Source organism: Anolis sagrei, chromosome X (genome assembly GCF_037176765.1).
Source record: "Anolis sagrei isolate rAnoSag1 chromosome X, rAnoSag1.mat, whole genome shotgun sequence".
Taxonomy (NCBI): Eukaryota; Metazoa; Chordata; class Lepidosauria; order Squamata; family Dactyloidae; genus Anolis; species Anolis sagrei.
In genome coordinates, this window is record NC_090034.1 from 103,738,627 (window position 1) to 103,762,198 (window position 23,572).

At 40.1% G+C, this 23,572-nt stretch overlaps 1 protein-coding gene across 1 annotated transcript in view; it reads left to right on the top strand.

Annotated features, from left to right (window-relative positions):
- LOC137094875 (nesprin-2-like) overlaps window positions 1–23,572 on the top strand; it is a 43,410-nt gene that overhangs the window by 14,583 nt on the left and 5,255 nt on the right. The window contains exons 4-12 of the mRNA XM_067460794.1: window positions 1,620–1,796; window positions 2,015–2,152; window positions 6,187–6,381; window positions 8,341–8,593; window positions 13,335–13,432; window positions 16,144–16,243; window positions 16,344–16,513; window positions 19,190–19,342; window positions 23,018–23,079. Of these exons, the coding sequence (XP_067316895.1) occupies window positions 1,620–1,796; window positions 2,015–2,152; window positions 6,187–6,381; window positions 8,341–8,593; window positions 13,335–13,432; window positions 16,144–16,243; window positions 16,344–16,513; window positions 19,190–19,342; window positions 23,018–23,079 (1,346 nt within the window). The remainder of the gene's footprint in view (window positions 1–1,619; window positions 1,797–2,014; window positions 2,153–6,186; window positions 6,382–8,340; window positions 8,594–13,334; window positions 13,433–16,143; window positions 16,244–16,343; window positions 16,514–19,189; window positions 19,343–23,017; window positions 23,080–23,572) is intronic.

Sequence of the window (23,572 nt, forward strand, 5' to 3'; positions counted from 1 at the left end):
TAGAGGGTTTTTTTAATACTGGTAGCCAGATTTTGTTCATTTTCATGGTTTCAAGGTTTCTTCCTTTCTATTGAACTAAACTCCAACACAGGGGAACTCCAGACAAGAAACAATCAGGAACACCTAATCACCTCTCAACAAAAGATTCTCCCAGGCAGTACCAAGCCACACCTAAAAACTCCCAAGCCATCAAATGCTAATCAAGGTAGCCAACTGAAACATTCACACCTACCTCCAACAGACAAGAGTTCTTTCTCCCACCTTAGACACTATTCCATGGATATATAAACCCCTTTTTCCTAGTTTCCAACAGATCTTACAACATCTGAGGATGCTTGCCATAGATGCAGGCAAAACGTCAGGAGAGAATGCTTCTAGAACATGGCCATACAGCCCAAAAAACCAAATAATACACAGGGAGAAATATAGAAATATAGAAATCATGATATAGAAAACATACCCACTTATCCCTCCCCCCAGTGTCCCATAGATAAATTGATGTGAGAGCCGTTTAGCAGTGGAACTCTCTGCCCCGGAGTGTGGTGGAGGCTCCTTCTTTGGAAACTTTTAAACTGAGGCTGCATGGCCATCTTTCAGGAGTGATTTGAATGCAATATTCCTGCTTCTTGGCAGAATGGGGTTGGACTGGATGGCCCATGAGGTCTCTTCCAACTCTATGATTCTATGATTCTATGATTCTATGATAAGAGCCTTGATCATGGCTCAATATATGTCCATAGTTCATTACAGGAAAGTCCATAGACCAAAGTATGTCCATAAAGGGGAGAAAAGTCCTTGATATGGGGTAAAAAGGTTCAAAAATCATAAGGGAGAGGCATAGCGATTCCACTGAGCCAAGATATGGAGCTCTGCATCACTGGGGCTGAAGCTTGTCCTTTGGTCCTTGGAGAACTATAACTCCCTCCAAGGGCTGGAACCAGGTGGCAGATCCACTCCCCAAAGGTCTCATGGGATGACCACATCAACTCCCTGGGTCCTGGGGCTCCAGAAGGACAAAGAAGTGACGGCGGGAGCAGCACAGCAGCAAAGGGCTCAGTTTGACAATCTGCTGTTTTTCTTTTAAGATATATTCTCAAAAATAAAAAGGTTATTCCCAGAGCGCAGGAGCCCAAATGCAAAAAGTGAGATAGCAGATAGAGTTAGAATTTAGCTAGGAAAAATATGGCACCAAAATGGAGTCGTTTGGTTAACTCGCGGATACGGGGGCCCGAGGGGTTTCCGTATCCGCGGTTTAAAGAAATGCAGATTCGGCCTCCCTGGGACTCCTGGAAGCCATCAGGCCCAGAAAAGGATAAATTAATGCATTAGATACTTATGAGTCAGGAAATAGACACAATGTATCACTATGAAGAGGTGAAGGTTACAATTAAATTAGTCTTTATTAGGGGTTTTGTTACAATGTTTGAGCTGGGGAGAGAAGCAAATGTTGCAAAGAGTCCCTGGTTGAGGCTGCTCATCAGAGTTGGCCCAATGGGGCATTCAGGAACTGTGGAACCCCCTGCAGCTGGTTGGATCAGCTGGAAAGCAGGGGTCTGGGGCGGATTCGGCATCATTGACATGAGTGAAAAACTATGGTAATGAATTTCCTCTCCTCCAAGGCGCTGCAAAGACAGGTCTCTGACAAGCTGTTGCCTTTGGAAGCATTGAACCGACAATACTGTCGGCTGGTGCGGAGAGGCGGCGTTTGCCCTGAAATCAAGTCCCGGGTTCAAGATGTCAACCGGCGTTGGGATGCTTTGAAGGTTTGGTCCGCAGTCGTCTCCAAGAGGCTGAAGGTGAGGAGGCTTGCACACATTAGATTCACTTACTCTGTGGCTTGAATGCTATTTTTAATAATAATAGTACACGGCGGTGTAGACTCGTTCAATCCAATCATGTGGATTATCTGCTTTGATAATCTGGATTATATGTCAGTGTAGAAGGAGCCTAAAGCAAAAGCAAACTGTGGCCTGTAACCTGAGGTCTTTCTGCTTCTCTCATTCTCCTCTTTCAGCATGTTGTGAAGCAACGGGAAGAGTTCGAATCGGAGCGCGAGACCCTCCGGCTGTGGCTGATGGAGCTGGACCTCCGCCTCACCGACGTGGAGCATTTTTCGGGTGGCACATCCTTGGAAAAAATGATTCAGCTGCAGGTAAAACATGTACAACTCCTGCAACTACAGATCCCATATTTGCACTGGACTCAAAGATTCCTCAACCTGGTTTTGTTGTTGAGCAATTTAGAATGGCTGTGGATTAGGCCCAAGCCATTGTGGGTTGCCTAGTGAGAAAAGAGAAGCCAATATTGCAAAAGAAATTTCAGCAAGCAGAAGCCACCAAGATATTTTATTGCGATCCAGCTGGAAAGGATGCAAAGCCATGATATTTCATCAGGCAAGCATACAGTGAATACAAAATAAAGCCTTTTTATACATAAAACAGAGCTGTCAGTTTTGAATTTCCTGCTCCACACCCCTCTGCCGGCTCGGTGATGATTGGCTGGCGCTCTACAGCTGGGAGGAGGCTAGGCCGCCTCCTGAGCGCCTCAGTCATTGGGTGAGCTTCTGCCGCCTTGGCCCGCTCGCCAATCAGGAGAGAGGGAGGCGGGACGAGAGGGAAACAATGAAGTCTTGAGTGGATTATGGAAATATATGGTGTCCAAATAACCGGCGAGTCCTCAGGGGCCTTCAAGCCAGCCAACTTATTGTCTTGAAGGGTGACAATCAACGTTGATGTCTGGCAAGCCTACCAGGATCCGGATTTTCCTTGAGCTGGGATATGGAGACAATGGGGCAATCTTGGTTGAAGTTTCGGTTGAAGGAAGTTTGAGTGAGTAAACAGATCAGGACAAAGTGTGGCTTTCTGAAGGCCCTTTGTCCTGTTGAGATATGAGCATTTATGCCAAGTGGGCATCTCCGTCTGGGGGGTCAAATTCCGAGCCTCAGGGTCAAAGGCCATTGTATTATCCATGCAAATATATCCTTTGACAAGGTTCTTTTCAAACAGGAGATTTCCTCCTTCCAGGGTCACTGAGAGTGGCTTCTTATTTTTTTATACATTTCTTATAAAAGGGAATAGGACATAGGGGGCTTGAAAAGGTAAAGTTTCCAAAAGGTTTCTAAGAGCCCTTCAGAAGGGAAAAAGTCCCATAGAAGTTCAAGAGAGTACATAAGTGTAAAGGGAGGGGGTTTCTCAGTAATAAATGTGTTACCTTCTGCTATATATGAAACATAGGGCATAAAACCTTGATTAAATGTACACACTATCTGACATGGGGAAGGGTCCACGTTGTTGCTGCTGTTGTTAGTGTCTTTGCAAATTGACCAAGACTTGACCCCTATTATCCAGCCTGATGTCCTTGTCCTTAGCAAAACTATAAGTTACTATCTCTTATGGGGCGGGGGGGGGGGTGGGTCGTCATGTTCGACTTCAGTATTGTTTGAGATCAAATAATCTGACTGTGAGAGCTGTTCAGCAGTGGAACTCTCTTCATCGGAGTGTGCTGGAGGCTCCTTCTTTTGGATGCTTTTAAGCAGAGGCTGGATGGCCATCTGTCGGGGGTGCTTTGAATTCGATTTTCCTGCTTCTTGGCAGAATGGGGTTGGACTGGATGGCCCATGAGGTCTCTTCCAACTCTAGGATTCTATAAACCATCATAAATTCTCCTCGAAGTGGGCCTGTAGTTGCGTTGGTGGACTTTGCAAAATGCTAGGAGATCCGTCGCTTCCGAGAAAGCTTGTTGTTATCCTCCTCCGCCTTTTCGCCTTTGGCTTTTTCCAAAAAAAGGAGATGCTATCTGTCGGAAAATTGGGTTTTGGGTGGACCACACACGGATCCTGCTTATTGAGCGGCTTGTTTGCCCACACCTGGAAGCTATGCATAGGTGTTGCCAGATCCTTTCTGCCGATCACAATGTGCAAACCCAGAGCTTTTTATTTGCTCACGCATTCAACTTCTATCCCAGGCATGGGCCAACTTGGGCTCTCCAGGTGTTTTGGACTCCAACTCCCACAATTCCTAACAGCCTCGGGCTTAAGCGGCTGAGGGGGGAAAGGAAAGGGCCTGAGGCTGTTAGGAATGGTGGGAGTTGGAGTCCAAAACACCTGGAGAACCCTATTTTGCCAATACCTTGGTTAGATGGCCATCTGTTGGGGACGCTTTGATTGTGCCTTCCCTGCCTGGCAGAATAGGCTTGGAATTGAATGTTAATTTGTGGGATTAACATAACTCAAAAACCACTGGATGAATCGACGCCAAATTTGGACACAAGACAGTGTTCCCTCACATGATCCAGGACCACGCGCGGAAAGTGAAAATCCGCAGAAGTAGGGATGCTATTTATATAAATCAAAATGTAATGTTCGTTTGTGGGATTAACATAACTCAAAAACCACTGGACAAATTGACACCAAATTTGGACACTACACCCCTAACAGTGTATGTGTATGCATATATACACACACATGCACTAGCTGTCCCCTGCCACGCGTTGCTGTGGCCCTGTCTGTGTATATGTGTTTGTGTGTGTGTATATTTTTGTGTGCATATGTGTGTTTACGTGTATATATGGGTGTATACATGTGTGTGTATATATATGTGTGTGTATATATTGCGTATTTTTGTGTTTATGCATATTGTGTATATGTGTGCCTGTCTATATGCATATTTGTGTGTATATGTGTATGTATTTGTATATGTATATGTGTGTACATGTGTATATGTATGTATATATGTATATTTCTGTGTGCATGTGTATATGTATATATGTGTGTGTAAGAATGTGTGCATGTGTATATGTATATATGGCATATTTTTTGGGTTTGTAAGTCTATTCCACTGGGGTTTTGTGTGTATATGTGTGATTGTGTGTATATATGGGTGTATACATGTATATATATATGTGTGTATGTGTATATTGTGTATTTGTGTGTTTATATGTGTACATGCATATTGTGTATACATGTGCTTGTCTATATGCATATTTGTGTGTATATATGTGTGTATGTATTTGTATATGTATATTTGTGTGTGGATGTGTATATGTATATATGTGTGTGTAAGAATGTGTGCATGTGTATATGTATATGAGTGTATGTGTATATCTGTATATATGGTGTATTTTTTGGGTTTTTAAGTCTATTCCACTGGGGTTTTGTGTGTATATGTGTGTTTGTGTGTATATATGGGTGTATACATGTATGTATATATATATATATGTGTGTATATTGTGTATTTGTGTGTTTATATGTGTACATGCATATTGTGTATATGTGTGTATGTATTTTTATATGTATATGTGTGTGCATGTGTATATGTATATATGTATATGTATGTGTGCGTAAGAATGTGTGCATGTGTATATGTACATGAATGTATGTGTATCTGTGTATATGGCGTATTTTGGGGTTTTTTAAGTCTATTCCACTGGGGTTTTGTGTGTGTGTGTGTTTAGGGGTGATGGACACTCGTTGGACTGTTAGGTATATGTATACTTGTGTGTGCATGTGTATATGTATATATGTGTGTATGTATATGTATGTGTGTGTGTGTGTGTGTAAGAATGTGTGCATGTGTATATGTATCTGAGTGTATGTGTATCTGTATATATGATGCATTTTTTGGGTTTTTAAGTCTATTCCACTGGGGTTTTGTGTGTATATGTGTGTTTGCGTGTATATATGGGTGTATACATGTATGTATATATATATATATGTGTGTGTGTGTGTGTGTATATATTGTGTATTTGTGTGTTTATATGTGTACATGCATATTGTGTATATGTATGTATGTATTTGTATATGTATATGTGTGTGCATGTGTATATGTATATATGTGTGTATGTATATGTATGTGTGTGTAAGAATGTGTGTATGTGTATATGTATATGAGTGTATGTGTATCTGTATATATGGTGTATTTTTTGGGTTTTTAAGTCTATTCCACTAGGGTTTTCTGTGTGTGTGTGTTTAGGGGTAAATGGACACTCGTTGGACTGTAAGGTGTCTTGTGTCCAAATTTCGTGTCAATTGGTCCAGTGGTTTTTGAGTTATGTTTATCCCCCAAACGAACATTACACTTTTATTTATATAGATGTATATAATATATGGACATTTATTGGGACTGCATGAGAAACCTATGCTTCCCAAAGGGCTCTGCAGCTTTCAAAGCTTGAGGACTCCTCTTGTAGGCCTTCCAGGAAGATGTGCAGGCCAATGCCGAGCGCGTGGACCACTTTCTGGTGCACGGGGAGCGCCTGATCCAGAAGAGCCACCCTGAAGACGCTGAGATCTTGGAAGAGGAGCTGCAGGACCTGAGCTGCTTCTGCCAGGAGGTCTTCCGCAGGGTCTTCCGCTTCCGACGGAGACTGGTCAGCATGAGGCTGGTACGTCAAGGTGATGCAATAACAATCATAGAATCCTGGATTTCGAAGGGACCCCCAAGGGCCATCTAGTCCAACCCCCTTTTGCCATGCAGGGAGGCACAATCTGATCCCTCCCGACAGATGGCCATCCAGCCTCTGTTGAATTATAGAATCCTAGATTTGGTAGACATCCCCAAAGACCATCCAGTCAAAGCCATCTTGACAGATGACCATCCAGCCTCCATTGAATTATAAAACCCTAGAGTCCCTTCCAAACATCATGTTCCATAGTGATAATGAAGCATGGCTATCGTATCACATCTCAGCTTTCTTTTCTACAAGTAAACTTGGCTTGCAAAGCTATGATCATTTTGCTTGCCTTTCTCTAGCTTGTCTAGAGTTGCTACTTGTTGTTGTTGTTGTTTTTATGATTATGTTTATTTATAGTCCACTTTGTCAAGCCCAGTAGAAAATAGCCATCTGCATACCATCCGAAATGGGACTTTGGGAAGCACAAGTTGCCATTGCATGCATGGATTTAGAGTTGGTAGTTGTTGTTATTGTTGTTGTTTTTATGGTTATGTATATTGATAGTCTACTTTGTCAAGCTCAGTAGCAAATAGCCATCTGCATCCCATCCGAAATGGGACTTTGGAAAGCATAAGTTGCCATTGCATGCATGCATGCATATTGCTAATGAAGTCGAGGAGGCATTTAAAAGGGTCTTGCCCTGAAGGAGAGACCCTGTGGACCCACCAAAGAGGGCTCGCTACAATGGTGAGCAAAGAGAAGCCGCAATTTAAAAGATTTCCCTAAGTTCCCAAAAGAATCTCACCAAAGTTGAAGGAAGCGCCACCGAGTTGATTTTATTGCGATCCAGCTGGAAAGGATGAAAATAATTCGCCAAGCAAAGCATACAGTGTACACAAATAAATGCCTTTTTATACATAAAACAGAGCTGTCTGGTTTGAATTTCCTGCTCCCCGCCCCTCTGCTGGCTTGACGATGATTGGCTGGCGCTCTACAGCTGGGAGGAGGCTTGGCCGCCTCCTGAGTGCCTGGGCCAATCGCTGAGCTTCTGCCACCTGGGCTTCCCGACCAATCAGGAAAGAGGGAGGCGGGACGAGGGGGAAACAATGCATTCTTGAGTGGGTTATGGAGATATGAAATGTCCAAGCGGCCAGCGAGTCTCAGGGGCCTGCAAGCCGACCCTCCTATTGTCCTTGATTAGTGGCAATAACCGTTGATGTCTGGCAAGCCTGCCAAATCCGGATTTTCTTGGTGCTGAGATATGGGAACAATGAGGAAATCTGGCTGAAGTTTCGGTGGAGGAAGATTTAAATGAGTAACAGATTAGGACAAAGTGTGGCTTTCCGAAGACCCCTTTTGTCCTATTGAGATATGATCATCAATGCCAAGTGACCGCCTCTGCTGGGGGGCCAACTCCGAGCCCCAGAGGTCATGAGCCATTGTTATTGCCCATGCAAATAGTGTCGTTTGATAAGGTTCTTTTCAACTGAGGATTTCCTTCTTTCCAGGGTCACAGAGAGTGGCTTCTTACATTTTAATACATTTTTAAAAAGGGGATAGGGCAGAAAGGTCAGGTAAAGGTCAGATATACAGGGAGAAATATAGAAATCATGGTGCAGAAAATATACCCACTTATCCCTCCCACCAGTCCTACAGAAGTTCAAGAGAGCACATAAGTGTAAAGGGAGGTGGTTTCTCAGTAATAAATGTGCTACCTTCTGCTGTATATGAAACATAGGGCATAAAACCTTGATTAAATGTACACATCATCTAACATGGGAAGGGTCCTTGTTGTTGTTGTTAGTGTCTTGGCAAATTGACCAAGGCTTAACCCTTATTATCCAGTCTGGTGTTCTTGTCCTTAGCAAAACTATAAGTTACTATATTTTATGGGGGGCGGGGAGATCATGTTCGACTTCACTAACAGGTTTTTGCCTGATATGTTCCCAGGTCTTTGAGGACGAATGGCTGTCGGACCGTGACAGCGACTTCTCCGAAGGCTCCTTGCAATTGGACAGAGAGGATGCCGGGCAACCTATGGGCCTCCACTGCCAATCCACCCCAAAGAAAGCCCTCCTGCCTTGCAAAAGGGCCTCTGCACACGAAGGGGGGATGATGGATTTGGAGTGGGACCCTTCTGTGGATGTCGGAGGTTCCACCTCGCATGACGAAGAGGACTCTTCCTACTTCAGTGCCACTACAGGTATGCCGTTGCGCCTGGGGGCTATAACTCTTAGTGAAAGAGACATAGACGTGATATCTTTCCCCCAGGGGATTGCTTCTTGCCTTCCTTTAAAGAACTGGAACTCCCAAGGACCAAAACACTGTAGATAACTCAAAATAGGTTTTATTGTTCACAAAGAGTTATCTCTTTAGGGCAATAAGGTGGAAGTTTCAAAGTGGGTAAAGGAAAATATACATTACAGTCTCTGGTTGTCTTGGGTCCAAGGAGATTTCGCAGCTGAGAAGCTTTTCCTGTTCCCTCTTTTCTCAATGGCTGTGAATATCGGAATAATCACAACCCCAATTCTAATGGCCTATGTTGAAGGCACAAAGTCTTCCTTTTGATGCCAAAGGCGCTTGGGTCTCATCAACGTTGTCCAGGGCAATCTGGACATGAAGCATGAGTCCCAAGGGTAAAAACCTTAGAATTGGTGATGAGAGGTAACTTAATCAAGGGCTTTAGAGCCAAGTCTCTTTCTCACATCTATCTGATAGAAAGTTTGATGGTAGAATGGAAAAGGAAAAGCTCTGCCCTCCTCCAGGAAGAGGTGGAGCCAAGCAATTGAGCTGAGGAAGCAATATAATTGGTGCAAACAACATTGATTGACAGCTATAAATAACCAATCAATCCAACTATACATTTACAAACTAAGCAAGTATGGGCATGTTATACAGTTTAAACCTTTGCACTTTAAAGTTCTACACACAGGTGGTGCCACTCGCACAGCCACAACAGGTAAGTGCAAAGAGCAGGTGCCCAAAGGGGGAAGCTCTCATTTTGGAGCCAAAGTTTGATAACAACAACAACAACAACAACAACAAAATACGACATTTGACACAAACTATGTTGCATTGGTTGAGACTAGATGAGATGTTCATTGGGGGAAGTTCTCATTTTGGGGCCAAAGTTTGATAACAACAACAACAACATAATACAACATAATACAAAATAATACGTCATTTGACACAAACTATGTTGCATTGGTTGAGACTAGATGAGACGTTCATTGCAAACTCCATGTGCCCAAAGGGGGAAGTTCTCATTTTGGGTCCAAAGTTTGACAACAACAACAACAACAACAACATAAAACGACATTTGACACAAACTGTGTTGCATTGGTTGAGACTAGATGAGACGTTCATTGCAAACACCATGCTCCCAAAGGGGGAAGTTCTCATTTTGGGGCCAAAGTTTGATAACAACAACAACAACAACAACAACAACAAAAACAACAAAAACAACAACAACATAATACGACATTTGACACAAACTATGTTGCATTGGTTGAGACTAGATGAGACGCTGATTGCAAACTCCATGCGCCCAAAGAGGGAATCTCTCATTTTGGGGCCAAAGTTTGACAACAACAACAACAACAACAACAACAACAACATAATACGACATTTGACACAAACTATGTTGCATTGGTTGAGACTAGATGAGACATTAATTGCAACCTCCATGCACCCAAAGGGGGAAGCTCTCATTTTGGGGCCAAAGTTTGATAACAACAACAACAACAACAACAACAACAACAACATAGTACGACATTTGACACAAACTATGTTGCATTGGTTGAGACTAGATGAGACGTTCATTGCAACCTCCATGCGCCCAAAGGGGGAAGCTCTCATTTTGGGGCCAAAGTCTGATAAGAACAACAACAACAACAACAACAACATAGTACGACATTTGACACAAACTGTGTTGCATTGGTTGAGACTAGATGAGATGTTCATTGCAAATCTAGAGCAAGATATTCTGCAGCATGATGTCCTATTATAACAGGTGTGGGCCAACTTTGGCCCTCCAGGAGTTGGCCCATGCATGCATGTTGCATTTCCGATGATAATAATTATAATAGTCAAACACATCAGTATCAAATACATCTCACCAAAACACATGGCACAATGATCAAAATATAGCAGCAATAGACTAGATGGCACCAAGTCAACTGAGATTAAAAACATGACGCGGCGCATGGTCGATTGAACAAACCAAGGAGGCGAAAGCAGAGTGCATGGCTGTAATTTAGATCTGTCGATTTAGTGAATCATTGAAAACCGAGGGAAGCCTACGCTATAATGCGCTTGGTGTGGGATTGCCCTTGAAGGAGACTCGGAAGCCAAGTTTGTGCAAAATGCCATTGCGTGACTGCTGATGCGTAATAGAAAAGCTCTTGATCTGAATGTTATTGTGATGCCATTGAAAGTCCCCAGATTGCCAGGTCTCTCAGACGGTTGAGGGTCTGAGACTATAGTTTGTTGTTGTTGTTGTGTAATTGTGATGCCATTGAAAGTCCCCAGAACACCAGGCCTCTCAGACGGTTGAGGGTCTGAGACTATAGTTTGTTGTTGTTGTGCAATTGTGATGCCATTGAAAGTCCCCAGAACACCAGGCCTCTCAGACGGTTGAGGGTCTGAGACTATAGTTTGTTGTTGTTGTGCAATTGTGATGCCATTGAAAGTCCCCAGAACACCAGGCCTCTCAGACGGTTGAGGGTCTGAGACTATAGTTTGTTGTTGTTGTGCAATTGTGATGCCATTGAAAGTCCCCAGAACACCAGGCCTCTCAGAGTGTTGTGGGTCTGAGACTATAGTTTGTTGTTGTTGTTCAATTGTGATGCCATTGAAAGTCCCCAGAACACCAGGTCTCTCAGAGTGTTGGGGGTCTGAGAGTATAGTTTGTTGTTGTTGTTGTGCAATTGTGATGCCATTGAAAGTCCCCAGATCGCCAGACCTCTCAGACTGTTGTGGGTCTGAGACTATAGTTTGTTGTTGTTGTTCAGTTGTGATGCCATTGAAAGTCCCCAGAACACCAGGTCTCTCAGACTGTTGAAGGTCTGAGACTATAGTTTGTTGTTGTGCAGTTGTGATGCCATTGAAAGTCCCCAGAACACCAGGCCTCTCAGAGTGTTGAGGGTCTGAGACTATAGTTTGTTGTTGTTGTTGTTGTTGCTGTTGCTGTTGCTTACCTTCAAGTTGTTTCAGACTTAGGGAGCCCTGAAGGCAACCTTCTCACAGAGTTTTCTGATCAAGATTTTATCAGCGTTATGTCAATATATTGTGCAAGTTTAAAATGTCCATGCTGCTAGCTGTGAAAGAGTTAATTTGTGGATGTTGCAATAGATTAGGAGGCTGGACACTGAATCAATGAGCTGATAACAGTGGGATATAAATAGAGCATACACCATTTTGTTCTTTCTCTTGGCTCTTCTCCCTCGCATCTGACTGTGCTAACAAGTTAAGTCTTATTGCAATGAATGAAATGTAAATAAAAATAAGAGCCGCTACTGAAGCAGAAACAACTGTGTCTGAAGTCAGTTGAATGGATGACAAGAAGCAAGTTGGCCAGCAAATTGCACTGAAGAAATGGCAGGGAGATAGTTTGAGGAAAAGAGACAAAAGAAAGTTCCCGAGGTCTGCAAAAGTACGGTTTATTCTCGGTTGGTGCCAACTGGATGTGGACCCTGCTGGCATTCCAGGAAACAGGGTGGTGAACAAAGGAAATGTCTTGGTTTATATACCCTTTAAAATAATATGCATACATCATACAAGCATCACAATGTGCGTCACAAAATTCCACTTTTACATTGTCTTTAATAGCATATTTTTAACTTCAATACCTTTAATCTTCCATTAAGCACCTTTATCTAAAGAGTTGCTATTAGAGGACCATCCTGTACCCCATAGTGCCAGAGTGTCTACTGATAGCAAGAACTTCCATCCATCTTAAGATAAGTCCTTTCTGGTACAAAGAAGCCTCTTGATGGCAAGGCTACATCATTAATCTTACGATAAACCCAGCTTGGCATGGAAGTGAAGCCGATAGGAACTTTAGTAGGGTCGTCCCCAGGAGGAGGGGACTGGAATAGAGAGAGGAAATGAAAAGAAAGGAAAGGAGCAATAAGGAGTTGCAGGGGATCCCTCTGTTCTGGGAGAAAATAAAGGAAAGGAAAAAGAAAGGGAAGGGAAGGAGCAAGAAGGGAGTGCAAAGGATCCCTTTGTGTTGAGAGAAAATAGAGAAAGAAAAGGAAAGGGAAGGAGCAAGAATGGGGTGCAGAGGGTCCCTCTGTTTTGCAGAGAGAGAGAGGAATGAAAAGGAAACGAAAGGCGCAAGAAGGGGATGCAGAAGATCCCTCTGTTTTGGGAGAAAATAAAGAGAGGAAATGAAAGGAAAGGAAAGGAAAGGAAAGGAAAGGAGCAAGAAGGAGTTGCAGAGGGTCTCCCCATTTCAGAGAGAGAGATAGAGAGAGGAAAGGAAAAGAAAGAGAAAAGCGGGAAAGGAAAAATGAAAGGAAACAAAAGGAGAGTTAAGGAGCAAGAATGGGGTGCGAGGGTCCCTCTATTTTGGAGAGAGATGAAGAGAGAGGAGAGAAAAGGCAAGGAAAGGAGAGTTAAGGATTGGAAAGGGAAGAGAAGGTGCAAGAATGGGGTCCCTCTGTTTCGGAGATGAAGAAAAGAAAGAAAGGGAGAGTTAAGGGGCAAGAAAAGGGTGCCAATGGGGTGCAGCAGCATTGAGTCTGAAGTTTAATATGTGGGCTGGGCAAATGACCTTGGTGTGCCATATGTGGCCCGTGTGCTGTCGCTTGAGGACCCCCTGCTCCAGATTAAACCAGATAAAATCCCACCACGTGATCCACAGCCAACGAGAGCTCCCCAGAGGCCCCTTCCTTCCTTACGTTTATGATTTGTTCTCACCTGTGCTTCCCGCCTTGCAGGTGTGGGCCTTTGGGAAGAGCCTCGCCGGAGGAGCCGAGCATCTCGCTGGGTGTCCGGCTCGTTGCCGTTGAGGAGTGACAGCCGGGAAGACTTTGCGGTAGGTCATGGGTTGGGCTGGCCCTCCGTGGAGATTAGAGAACAATAGTCCCAGGTGGATGTTGCTGTTATTGCTGAGGATACTGCAGTGTTGTTTACCTTCAAGTGGCCTCTCGACCTCAGGTGACCCCATGATTCCCCCCCCCCCCCCCCCCGTGGGGTTTTCTTTTTACAGCACATCTTCAATACAATCAGAGACTTTGGAGAACGTCTCCCTAGGATGGTTTATTTTTCAAATTGGAACAAAACCTGGGACTTTTCAATCCGTCTGGATGCTCCCTGAACTGATCTAGCTTTAAATTCTTGTCTCCAATACTATTCACCAAATGTGTGATCCAAACTCTCTTTTTTCTTAGATACAGTTATGTTCTCATTGTTTATCAGTGTGAATCCTAACATTTCATGAGATTCACCACCTGGACAACTTTTCCAGGTTTATGTTCCTACCAGTCCTTTTTGGATGATCTATCTATCTATCCATCCATCTATTCTCCCCTCTCTCCCTATCTATCCCTATCTATCTCTCTCCCTCTATCTCTCTCTATCTAGCCATCCCTATGTACATATGTGTGCATGTATTTATGTATGTATCTACCTCTATTTATCCCAATCTATCTGTCTATCCATCCATCCATCTCTCCCTCTCTATCTATCTATCTATCTATCTATCATCTATCTATCTATCTCTCTATCAATCTATCTATCCCCATCTCTCTCTCTATCTATCTATCTATTCTCCTCTCTCTCCCTATCTATTCCTATCTCTCTCTCCCTCTATCTCTCTCTATCTAGCCATCCCTATGTACATATGTGTGTATGTATCTATTTATCCCAATCTATCTGTCTATCCATCCATCCATCCATCTCTCCCTCTCTCTATATCTATCTATCTATCTATCTATCTATCTATCTATCTATCTATCTATCTATCTATCTATCTATCCCCTCTATCTATCTATCTATCTATCTATCCCGCCTCTCCCTATCTATCAGTCTATCTATCCTTATCTCTTTCTCTCTATCCATCCATCTATTCTTCTCTCCCCCCCCCTCTACCTATTTATCTATCCTTATCTCTCTGTCTGTCCATATCTATCTATCTATCTATCTATCTATCTATCTATCTATCTATCTATCCCCTCTATCTATCTATTCTCCCCTCTCTCCCTATCTATCCCTATCTCTCTCTTTCCCTCTCTCTCTTTCTAGCCATCCCTATGTACATATTGGTGTACGTATGTATGTATCTACCTCTATTTATCCCAATCTGTCTATCCATCCATCTATCTATCCATCTATCTCTCCCTCTCTCTATCTGTATCTTTCTATCTATTTACACACTCTATCAATCTATCTATCTATCCCTCCTCTCTCTATCTATCTATCCTTATCTCTTTCTCTCTGTCCATCCATCTATCCTTCTCTCTCCCCCCTCTACCTATTTATCTATCTTTATCTCTCTTTCTATCCATCCCTACCTATCTATTTATCTATTCTCCCCTCTCTCCCTATCTCTCTCTCCCCCTCTCCCTCTCTCTCTCTAGTCATCCCTATGTACATACGTGTGTGCATATGTATGTATTCTGCCTCTGTTTATCCCAATCTATCTGTCTGTCTGTGGCCGCCTTCAAATGTTGAGCTTCAAAATGTTCAGTTTTCTAAGTTGTTGTTGTTGTTTTAGCAAGATTAAAACCCTCTTTTGTTAGGGATCCCCAATTCAGGGTCCCTGCATTGGGTCCGGTCACAGGAGGCAGAAAGACAAACACCCAATCTCAGGAGAAGTACAAAAGCAAGGTTTATTTTGTCATGATCATGATGAGACGGGCCAGCCATACCAAACATGCAGGTCTTGGTACTTTCAAGAGGCTGCTGCGCCCAGTGTCTCTCAAGCTCACATTATATAGACAAGGCTCTTTGGCACTGCAGCAAAAGTTATCCAATTACAAACTATCACCTAGGCTTAATTCCTTTTTTTATCACATTGACTAACTAACTTCTCTAATTCCTTATTTAGCACATTGACTAACTGACTTCTTGTAAATCATATGACTTCTTGACAATGGAAAGTACAAGACCCAAATAGGCACTTCGTCAGCTTTTTAGCCTTCTGCCTGAACTGTCTTGTGAAAGTTGTTGATTGCACATTTTTCTTAGGTGCTAACAACAAATGTTTCAGACAAGATGGACCCTTAGTGTAAACTAATTTCTAAATACAGAGGGGGTACATTTTTAACTTTGATTTCTCTAGTTTCGTAATTATTACCCTATCCCAATGATGGGCAACCTTTTGAGTTTGGTGTGTCAATACTCGCCAAAAAACCGAGCATAACTCGAGTGGGGTGTCACTTCGAGAAAAACCCATAATTTCATGATATTTATAGTTTAATAACAAAAATATATTATTGCAATATATAACTGTATTTAATAAACCAAAAAGTAATTATTTAAGTTACCTGCTTTTTCTATAATGCCTTATATCTCGGCATTATAGAAAAATGCTGGTGTAGGAGCCGAGGATGAAATGTCCTTCTTGGGATGTGGCCCCATCTTCTCTGTATGCGGCCGCATGTGGCTGTGTGTCATCGAAAATAGCTACGCGTGTCAGTGCTGACACACGTGTCATAGGTTCGCCATCATGGCCCTATCCCATTCACATTTCAATTTCTCTCTTGTTTATTTATTCCTTTTTTAATTAACGCGGCGACTTCGCAGGAACAAAACGTATTTGGAGAAGAGTGGGAAAAGTTGGATTGTTCCGTTGCAAAACAGAGACCAAAAACCTGCCATTTAGGTAAGTCCGTAACTGCCATAAGTGCATTAATTTCCACAGTGTAGATGCACCTAAGGCCGACTATCCTGGGGATTCAAGTAGTAGTTTAATGTGGAATTTAACTTTTATTTTCCTTTGGTAGGGAAGTCACTTTCTTGGGAAGCGTTTGAGGGGTGCCAGCAACCCCCAAAATGGACCTTGGAGAAAGAAAAAGGCTTCCATCTCATTGAACCGGTTGGATTTGACCCCGAACGCATCAAGTCTTGGCTGGGACAGAATTGCCAAGAATTGCAGGCGGAGATGCAGCAACAAGTGAGCTTTTTAGGGGCTTCTCCCAAAGGGAAGAAGTCCCTACTATTTCCTATTTTATCTGAATATTCATGGGTTTGCATGCAAATTCTTTCTGCACTATCTTGGATTTTGTTCCCTCCTTCCAAGGATTCAGAAATTGATATTTTAGGAGTTTCGACTGAGCTTCCATTATTTTTATTATTATTCAAGAGTAATGTTGACGTGCTTTAGCAGTATCGCACTAGTTAATGATTAAGTCTGTTTTGTTTTTGGTGCAAACATTTCCCTTTCCTTCAATTGCTCTCTGTTGAATCAGTGTCCAGGGGGAAATAATAATAATAATAATAATAATAATAATAATAATAATTATTATTATTATTATTGATACAAAAGCACAGTATGTCACAGCAAACAAGATCTATATGCTGGATTTCATTATTATTATTATTATTATTATAGATTATCATAATATATTATTATTATATTATTATATTACAATTATTATTATTATTGATTATTAGATTAGATTATTAAAATATATTATCACAATATATAATTATTATATTATTATATTATATTATTATTATTGATTATTAGATGAGATTATTAGAATATATTATCACAATATATATTATATTGTTATATTACTATTATTATAGATTATTAGATTAGATTATTATAATAGACTACCATCATATATTATTACTATATTGTTATATAACTACTATTATAGATTATTTTGTTAGATTATTACAATAGATTAACATAATATATTATTATATTGTTATATGGCTATTAATATAGTTATATTAGATTATTATAATAGACTACTATCATATATTATTACTATATTGCTATATTACTATTATTATAGATTAGTATATCAGATTATTAGATTAGATTATCACAATATATTATTACTATATTGTTATATTACTATTATTATAGATTATTAGATTAGATTATTATAATGGATTACCATAATATATTATTACTATATTATTATATTACAATTATTATTATTTATTAGATTAGATTATTAGATTAACATAATATATTATTATTATATTGTTACATGACTATTAATATAGATTGTTATATTAGATTACTATAATAGACTACCATCATATATTCTTATTATATTGTTATGTGACTATTATTATAGATTAGTATATCAGATTATTATATTAGATTATCACAATATTACCATATTGTTATATTACTATTATTATAGATTATTATATCGGATTATTATAATAGATTACCATAATATATTAGATTATTATTATATTACTATTATTATTATTGATCATTAGATTAGATTATTATAATATATTATCACAATATATTATTATTAAATTGTTATATTACTATTAATAGAGATTATTAGATTATTATAATAGATTACCATAATATATTATCACTATATTATTATATTACAGTTATTATTATTATTATAGATTATTATAAAAGACTACCATCATATATTATTACTATATTGTTATATGACTATTATTATAGATTATTTTATTAGATTATTATAATAGATTAACATAATATATTATTACTATATTGTTATATGTCTATTATTATATATTATTGTATTCAGTTATTATAATTGACTATTATAGATTATTATATTAGATTATCACAATATATTATTACCATATTGTTATATTACTATTATTAGAGATTATTATATCGGATTATTATAATAGATTAGAATAATATATTATTATTATATTATATTATTATTATTATTATTGATCATTAGATTAGATTATTAGAATATATTATCACAATATATTATTACTATATTGTTATATTACTACCATTAGAGATTATTAGATTATTATAATAGATTACCATAATATATTATTACTATATTATTATATTACTGTTATTATTATTATATATTATTAGATTAGATTATTATAATAGACTGCCATCATATATTATTACTATATTGTTATATGACTATTATTATAGATTATTTTATTAGATTATTATAATAGATTAACATAATATTAACATAATTAACATAATATATTCTTATTATATTGTTACATGACTATTAATATAGATTGTTATATTAGATTATTATATTAGATTAAAATAATATATTATTACTATATTGTTATATGACTATTATTATATTGGATTATTATAATAGATTAACACAATATATTGTTATTATATTGTTATATTATTATTATTATTATTATTATTATTATTATTATTATTTGTATGTATACCCCACTTTTTCTCTGCCAAATGAGACTTAAAGCTGCTAACGCTAACATAACAATGATAAGAATAAGAAGAACAATACCAATACCAATAATAATAATAATCATCATCATCTTGTGAATACTATATTGTTATCTTAACTAGTTCTGGGATAATACAAATGAATACACCAAGGATGCAAAGGGATCTTGTTGCACCTTAGAGAAAGTAATGAGTATGTTTCCATAGACTTTGGATGCATCTACACAGACTTAATAGACTTAATGCAGTTTGACACTACTTGAACTACCACGGCTCAGTGCTATGGAGCCCTGGGAGTTGTAGTTTTGCACGCTCTGCCTAAGACTGTTGATGCAGATCCACTCCAGAAGGGCTACTAGAAGTATAAAAAAATATAATTATAGTAGCCTCACCTTTGCAGTAATAACCTTTTGGATCCTTCTGTAGGATGCTGCAACGTGCCCGTCCGCTCCTCTATCTGCCAAAGGGAATCTTCCAATGCAATCCTCAGCAACTGAACACCAAGAAAAGCAACAGCAGGCAAAAAAGAAAGCCAAATCCGTCATCACCTCCTCACCTGGTTTGGCGAGCAACGGCCAGGTAAGACCCCAGGATGCAACCTGACTATAGGATGGCTGACACCTGGCTTGAAAGCAGCACGCATGAAAGAGACCCAAGGGTTTTAGTAGAGCCCAAGCTGAACGTGAGTTAAGAGTGTGATGCAGCAACTAAAAAGGCCAATGTGATTCTAGACTGCATCAGTAAGAGTATAGTGTCTGGATTGAGGGAAGTCATAGTCCCACTCGCTTCTCTTTTGGCCAAATCTCACCTGGAATAATAATCCTGTGTCCAGTTTTTGGAGGATGGTCCAGAGAGCACTGCGATTCACTGTGTCGAATGCCTTTGCAAGGTCAATGAATGCTATGTACAGAGGTTGATTTGGTTCCCTGCCTTTTTCTTGGAGCTGTCGTGCAGTGAAGATCATGTCCACGGTTCCTCTGGAGGGGCGGAAGCCGTTCTGGGATTCTGGGAGGGTGTCTTCTGAGAGGGGCAGAAGCAGGGGTGGCTCGTCCATTATGCAAAGTAAGCGGTCGCAGAACACTTTTTTTTGCCAGGGGCACAGAGGCGCCTCTGTAAATGCACCTCGACCACCCCTTGAGGAGCGCCCAGGGACGGCTCGTCCATTACGCAAAGTAAGCGGTCGCAGAACACTTTTTTTGCCAGGGGCGCAGAGGCACCTCTGTAAATGCCCCTCGACCACCACTTGAGGAGCGCCCCCTCAGCTCACAACAGCTCTACCAGTCCGGGGGGAGCCTCCGCTCTCTTGCCTCACTGCCGGGCGATCCTCTTCCCAAAGGGGCCGGGCCCTTGAGCCTCGCCTAGCTCCTCTCGTTCCTACTCCACCCGGCCACCGGGTGCGCGAGCAGAGCCGGCACTCAATCGTTCTCCACGTTCAATCCCTTCCCCATGACTGGCTCCCTTTCCCGATCCCCCGGCGCTCCCCCCGCCTCCTCTCCTCTCCCTAATCCGCGGGTGGGCCAAGTGGCGGAGCCGCTGCACCTGGTCCGCTTCAGGTCCAGAGGCGTGTCTGAAGACCCCAGCGTGCGCACCAAAAGTCGCCTCTTCTCCTGACTTTCTCTTCAGCCATTGGTACCAAGAGAGAGAGAGAGAGAGAGCCCCTCCGGCTGGAGGTATCTCCCACCTCCGCTCCCTCCTTTGTTTTTGCGCCTACCTTCAGGAAAGGTGGGCATCTCCACCTCTCTCTCTCTCTCTCTTGGTCCCAATGGCTGAGGAGAAAGTCAGGAGAAGAGGTGACTTTTGGTGCACACGCCGGGGTCTTCAGGCACGCCTCCCAAAGCGGGCCAAGCAAGGGAGCAAGTGCGGCAAGTGTAGTTACTGGGATGTATAGTTCACCTACAATCAAAAAGCATTCTGAACTCCACCAATGATGGAATTGAACCAAACATGGCACACAGAACTCACACGACAAACAGAAAATATATATCAATGATTGTTTGGGGGGGGGGGGGCGCCAAAATACTGTTTGCTTACCGTTGAAAATTACCTATGTAGAAGGCAGTTTGCAAGGATTCTTGCGAGGATTTTCCCAGCGGAGGTTAGGAGGGGGATACCTCGATAGTTTCCGCAGTCTGTTCTTTCCCCTTTTTTTGAAGAGGGTGATGATGGTGGCATCCTTGAAGTCTGCTGGGATTTTCTCGGTCACCCACACTTTTTCTATGAGCTGGTGGAGTTGTTGTGTCAGCTCAGGTCCTCCCTCTTTAAAAATTTCAGCAGGGATCCCATCAGGTCCGCTGGCTTCGTTATTTTTTTGTTGGCTGATGGCATTGCTGACTTCTTTCAAACTAGGCAGTGCTGCAAGCTCATCCCTGGTTTGTTGTTGTGGGATTTGTGAGAGGACCTCTTCGGCCACATTGGAGCTGCAATTCAGGAGGCTTTGGTAGTGTTCTTTCCAACGTAGTGCAATTGATTTTTTGTCCTTCAGAAGTTTGGTTACATCCGATGAGCAGAGAGGCTGTATGCCATGGTTTCTTGGTTCATAGATGACCTTTGTGGCTTTGAAAAATCCCTGAGCATCATGGGTATCTGCCAGGTGTTGGATTTCTTCAGCCTTCTTTGTCCACCAGATGTTCTTGAGTTCTCTTGTCCTTCTTTGGATCTCAACTTTTGTGCTGGCGTAGATCTTTTTCTTAACAGCACAGTTGATGTCTCTCTGCCATGTTTGGAAGGCTTTCCTTTTCTTGTTAATTAGCTGTTGGATCTCGTTGTCATACATAATAATATGTATCCATAGTAGTAGTAGTAGTAATTTGTATCAATAATAATAATAATAATAATAATAATAATAATGTGTATCCATAATAGTAGAAATAATAATAATAATTTGTATCTTTAACAATAATAATAATAATGTGTATCCATAGTAGTAGTAATGATAATATGCATTAATAATAATAATAATAATGTGTATCCATTAGCAATAGTAGTAATTTGTATCAGTAATAATAATAATAATAATAATAATAATAATGTTTATCCATTGTAGTAGTAGTAATAATAATAATTTGTTTCTGTAACAACAACAGTAATAATGTGTATCCATACTACTAGTAGTAATGATAATATGTATCCATAATAATAATAATATGTATCCATTAGTAGTAGTAATTTGTATCAATAATAATAACAATGTGTGTCCATAGTAATAATAATAATAATAATAATAAGTATCTGTAACAATAATAATAATAATGTGTATCCATAGTAGTAATAGTAGTAATGATAATATGCATCCATAATAATAATAATAATATGTATCCATTAGTAGTAGTAATTGTATCAATAATAATAATAATGTGTATCCATAGTAGTAGTAGTAGTAATAATAATAATAATAATAATAATAATAAGTATCTGTAACAATAATAATAATAATAATAATAATGTGTATCCATAGTAGTAATAGTAGTAATGATAATATGTATCCATAATAATAATATGTATCCATTAGTAGTAGCAGTTATTTGTTTCAATAATAATAATAGTAACGTGTATCCATAGTAGTAGTAGTAGTAATAATAATAATAATTTGCATCTGTAACAATAATAATAATAATGTGTATCCATAGTAGTAGTAGTAGTAATGATAATATGCATTAATAATAATAATATGTCTCCATTAGTAGTAGTAATGTGTATCAATAATAATAATAATGTGTATCCATAGTAATAGTAGTAATGATAATATGTATCCATAATAATAATAATAATAATATGTATCCATTAGTAGTAGTAATTTGTATCAATAATAATAATTTGTATCCATAGTAGTAGTAACAACAATAATAATATGTATCAATAAAAGTTTTTATTTGTAATAATAATAATAATGTATATCTATAATAATAATAATATGTAATAATAATAATAATAATAATAATTTTATGGATTTTAAATGTGATTTAAAAATATAATTGATATTTAATTTTTGTTTTGATGTTTGCATCGTTGCAGATTTTAAAGTGGATTGAAATGCTTTTGATGTCAGCATTTGTGGAGGGGATGATGATGATGATGATGATGATTTGGATCCTCTTTTCCCCACCCATCCATTTCACAACATGCAAAGCGGGGACTCAGGCCGTGGTGTCCTCAGTGCCTGGCTGTCTCCCTCGCTGTGCCGTGAAGCAGCATTTCGGATGGAGATGGGAAGAGACTAATGTCTAATTTCCGCTCCTTTTGTGCATCTGTTCCCAGATCTCCAGGGAGAAATCGCCCGGTGCCTGGCCTGCGGAAATCGCCATCGCCGTAGGAAAGGGGTAAGAGCCTTTGCCTTCAATATTTCGCCCTTGAAATGGATAAGGCACCACTGATACACAACAAGATGAGTACACAACAAACAAGGTCACTCTGCTGGCTTGTTCTAATAGTTTCACAAACCCCGATGACATCTAGACACTTGATGATCCAACAATGTGGAAGTGAGACTCTGCTGGCTGTTCTATTGGATCACACGTCACACACTTCCCAAGTGTCTAGGGCTGTGTGATGTGTCGGCGAATAATGCGTACAGATCCCAGTAAGGTGGTCTTTTTTCAGCAAAGGTCATCTAGTCCAACCCCATTATTCTATGCAGGAAGACACAATCAAAGCCCTCCCGACAGATGGCCATCCAGCCTCTGCTTAAAAACTTCTGGAGAAGGAAAAACATCTCTAAGTAGTCTAGTGAGAGTTGGAAGGGATCCCCAAAGGCTATCTAGTCCAACCCCTTTCATTCCGTGTAGGAAGATACAATACAATCCCACCTCACAG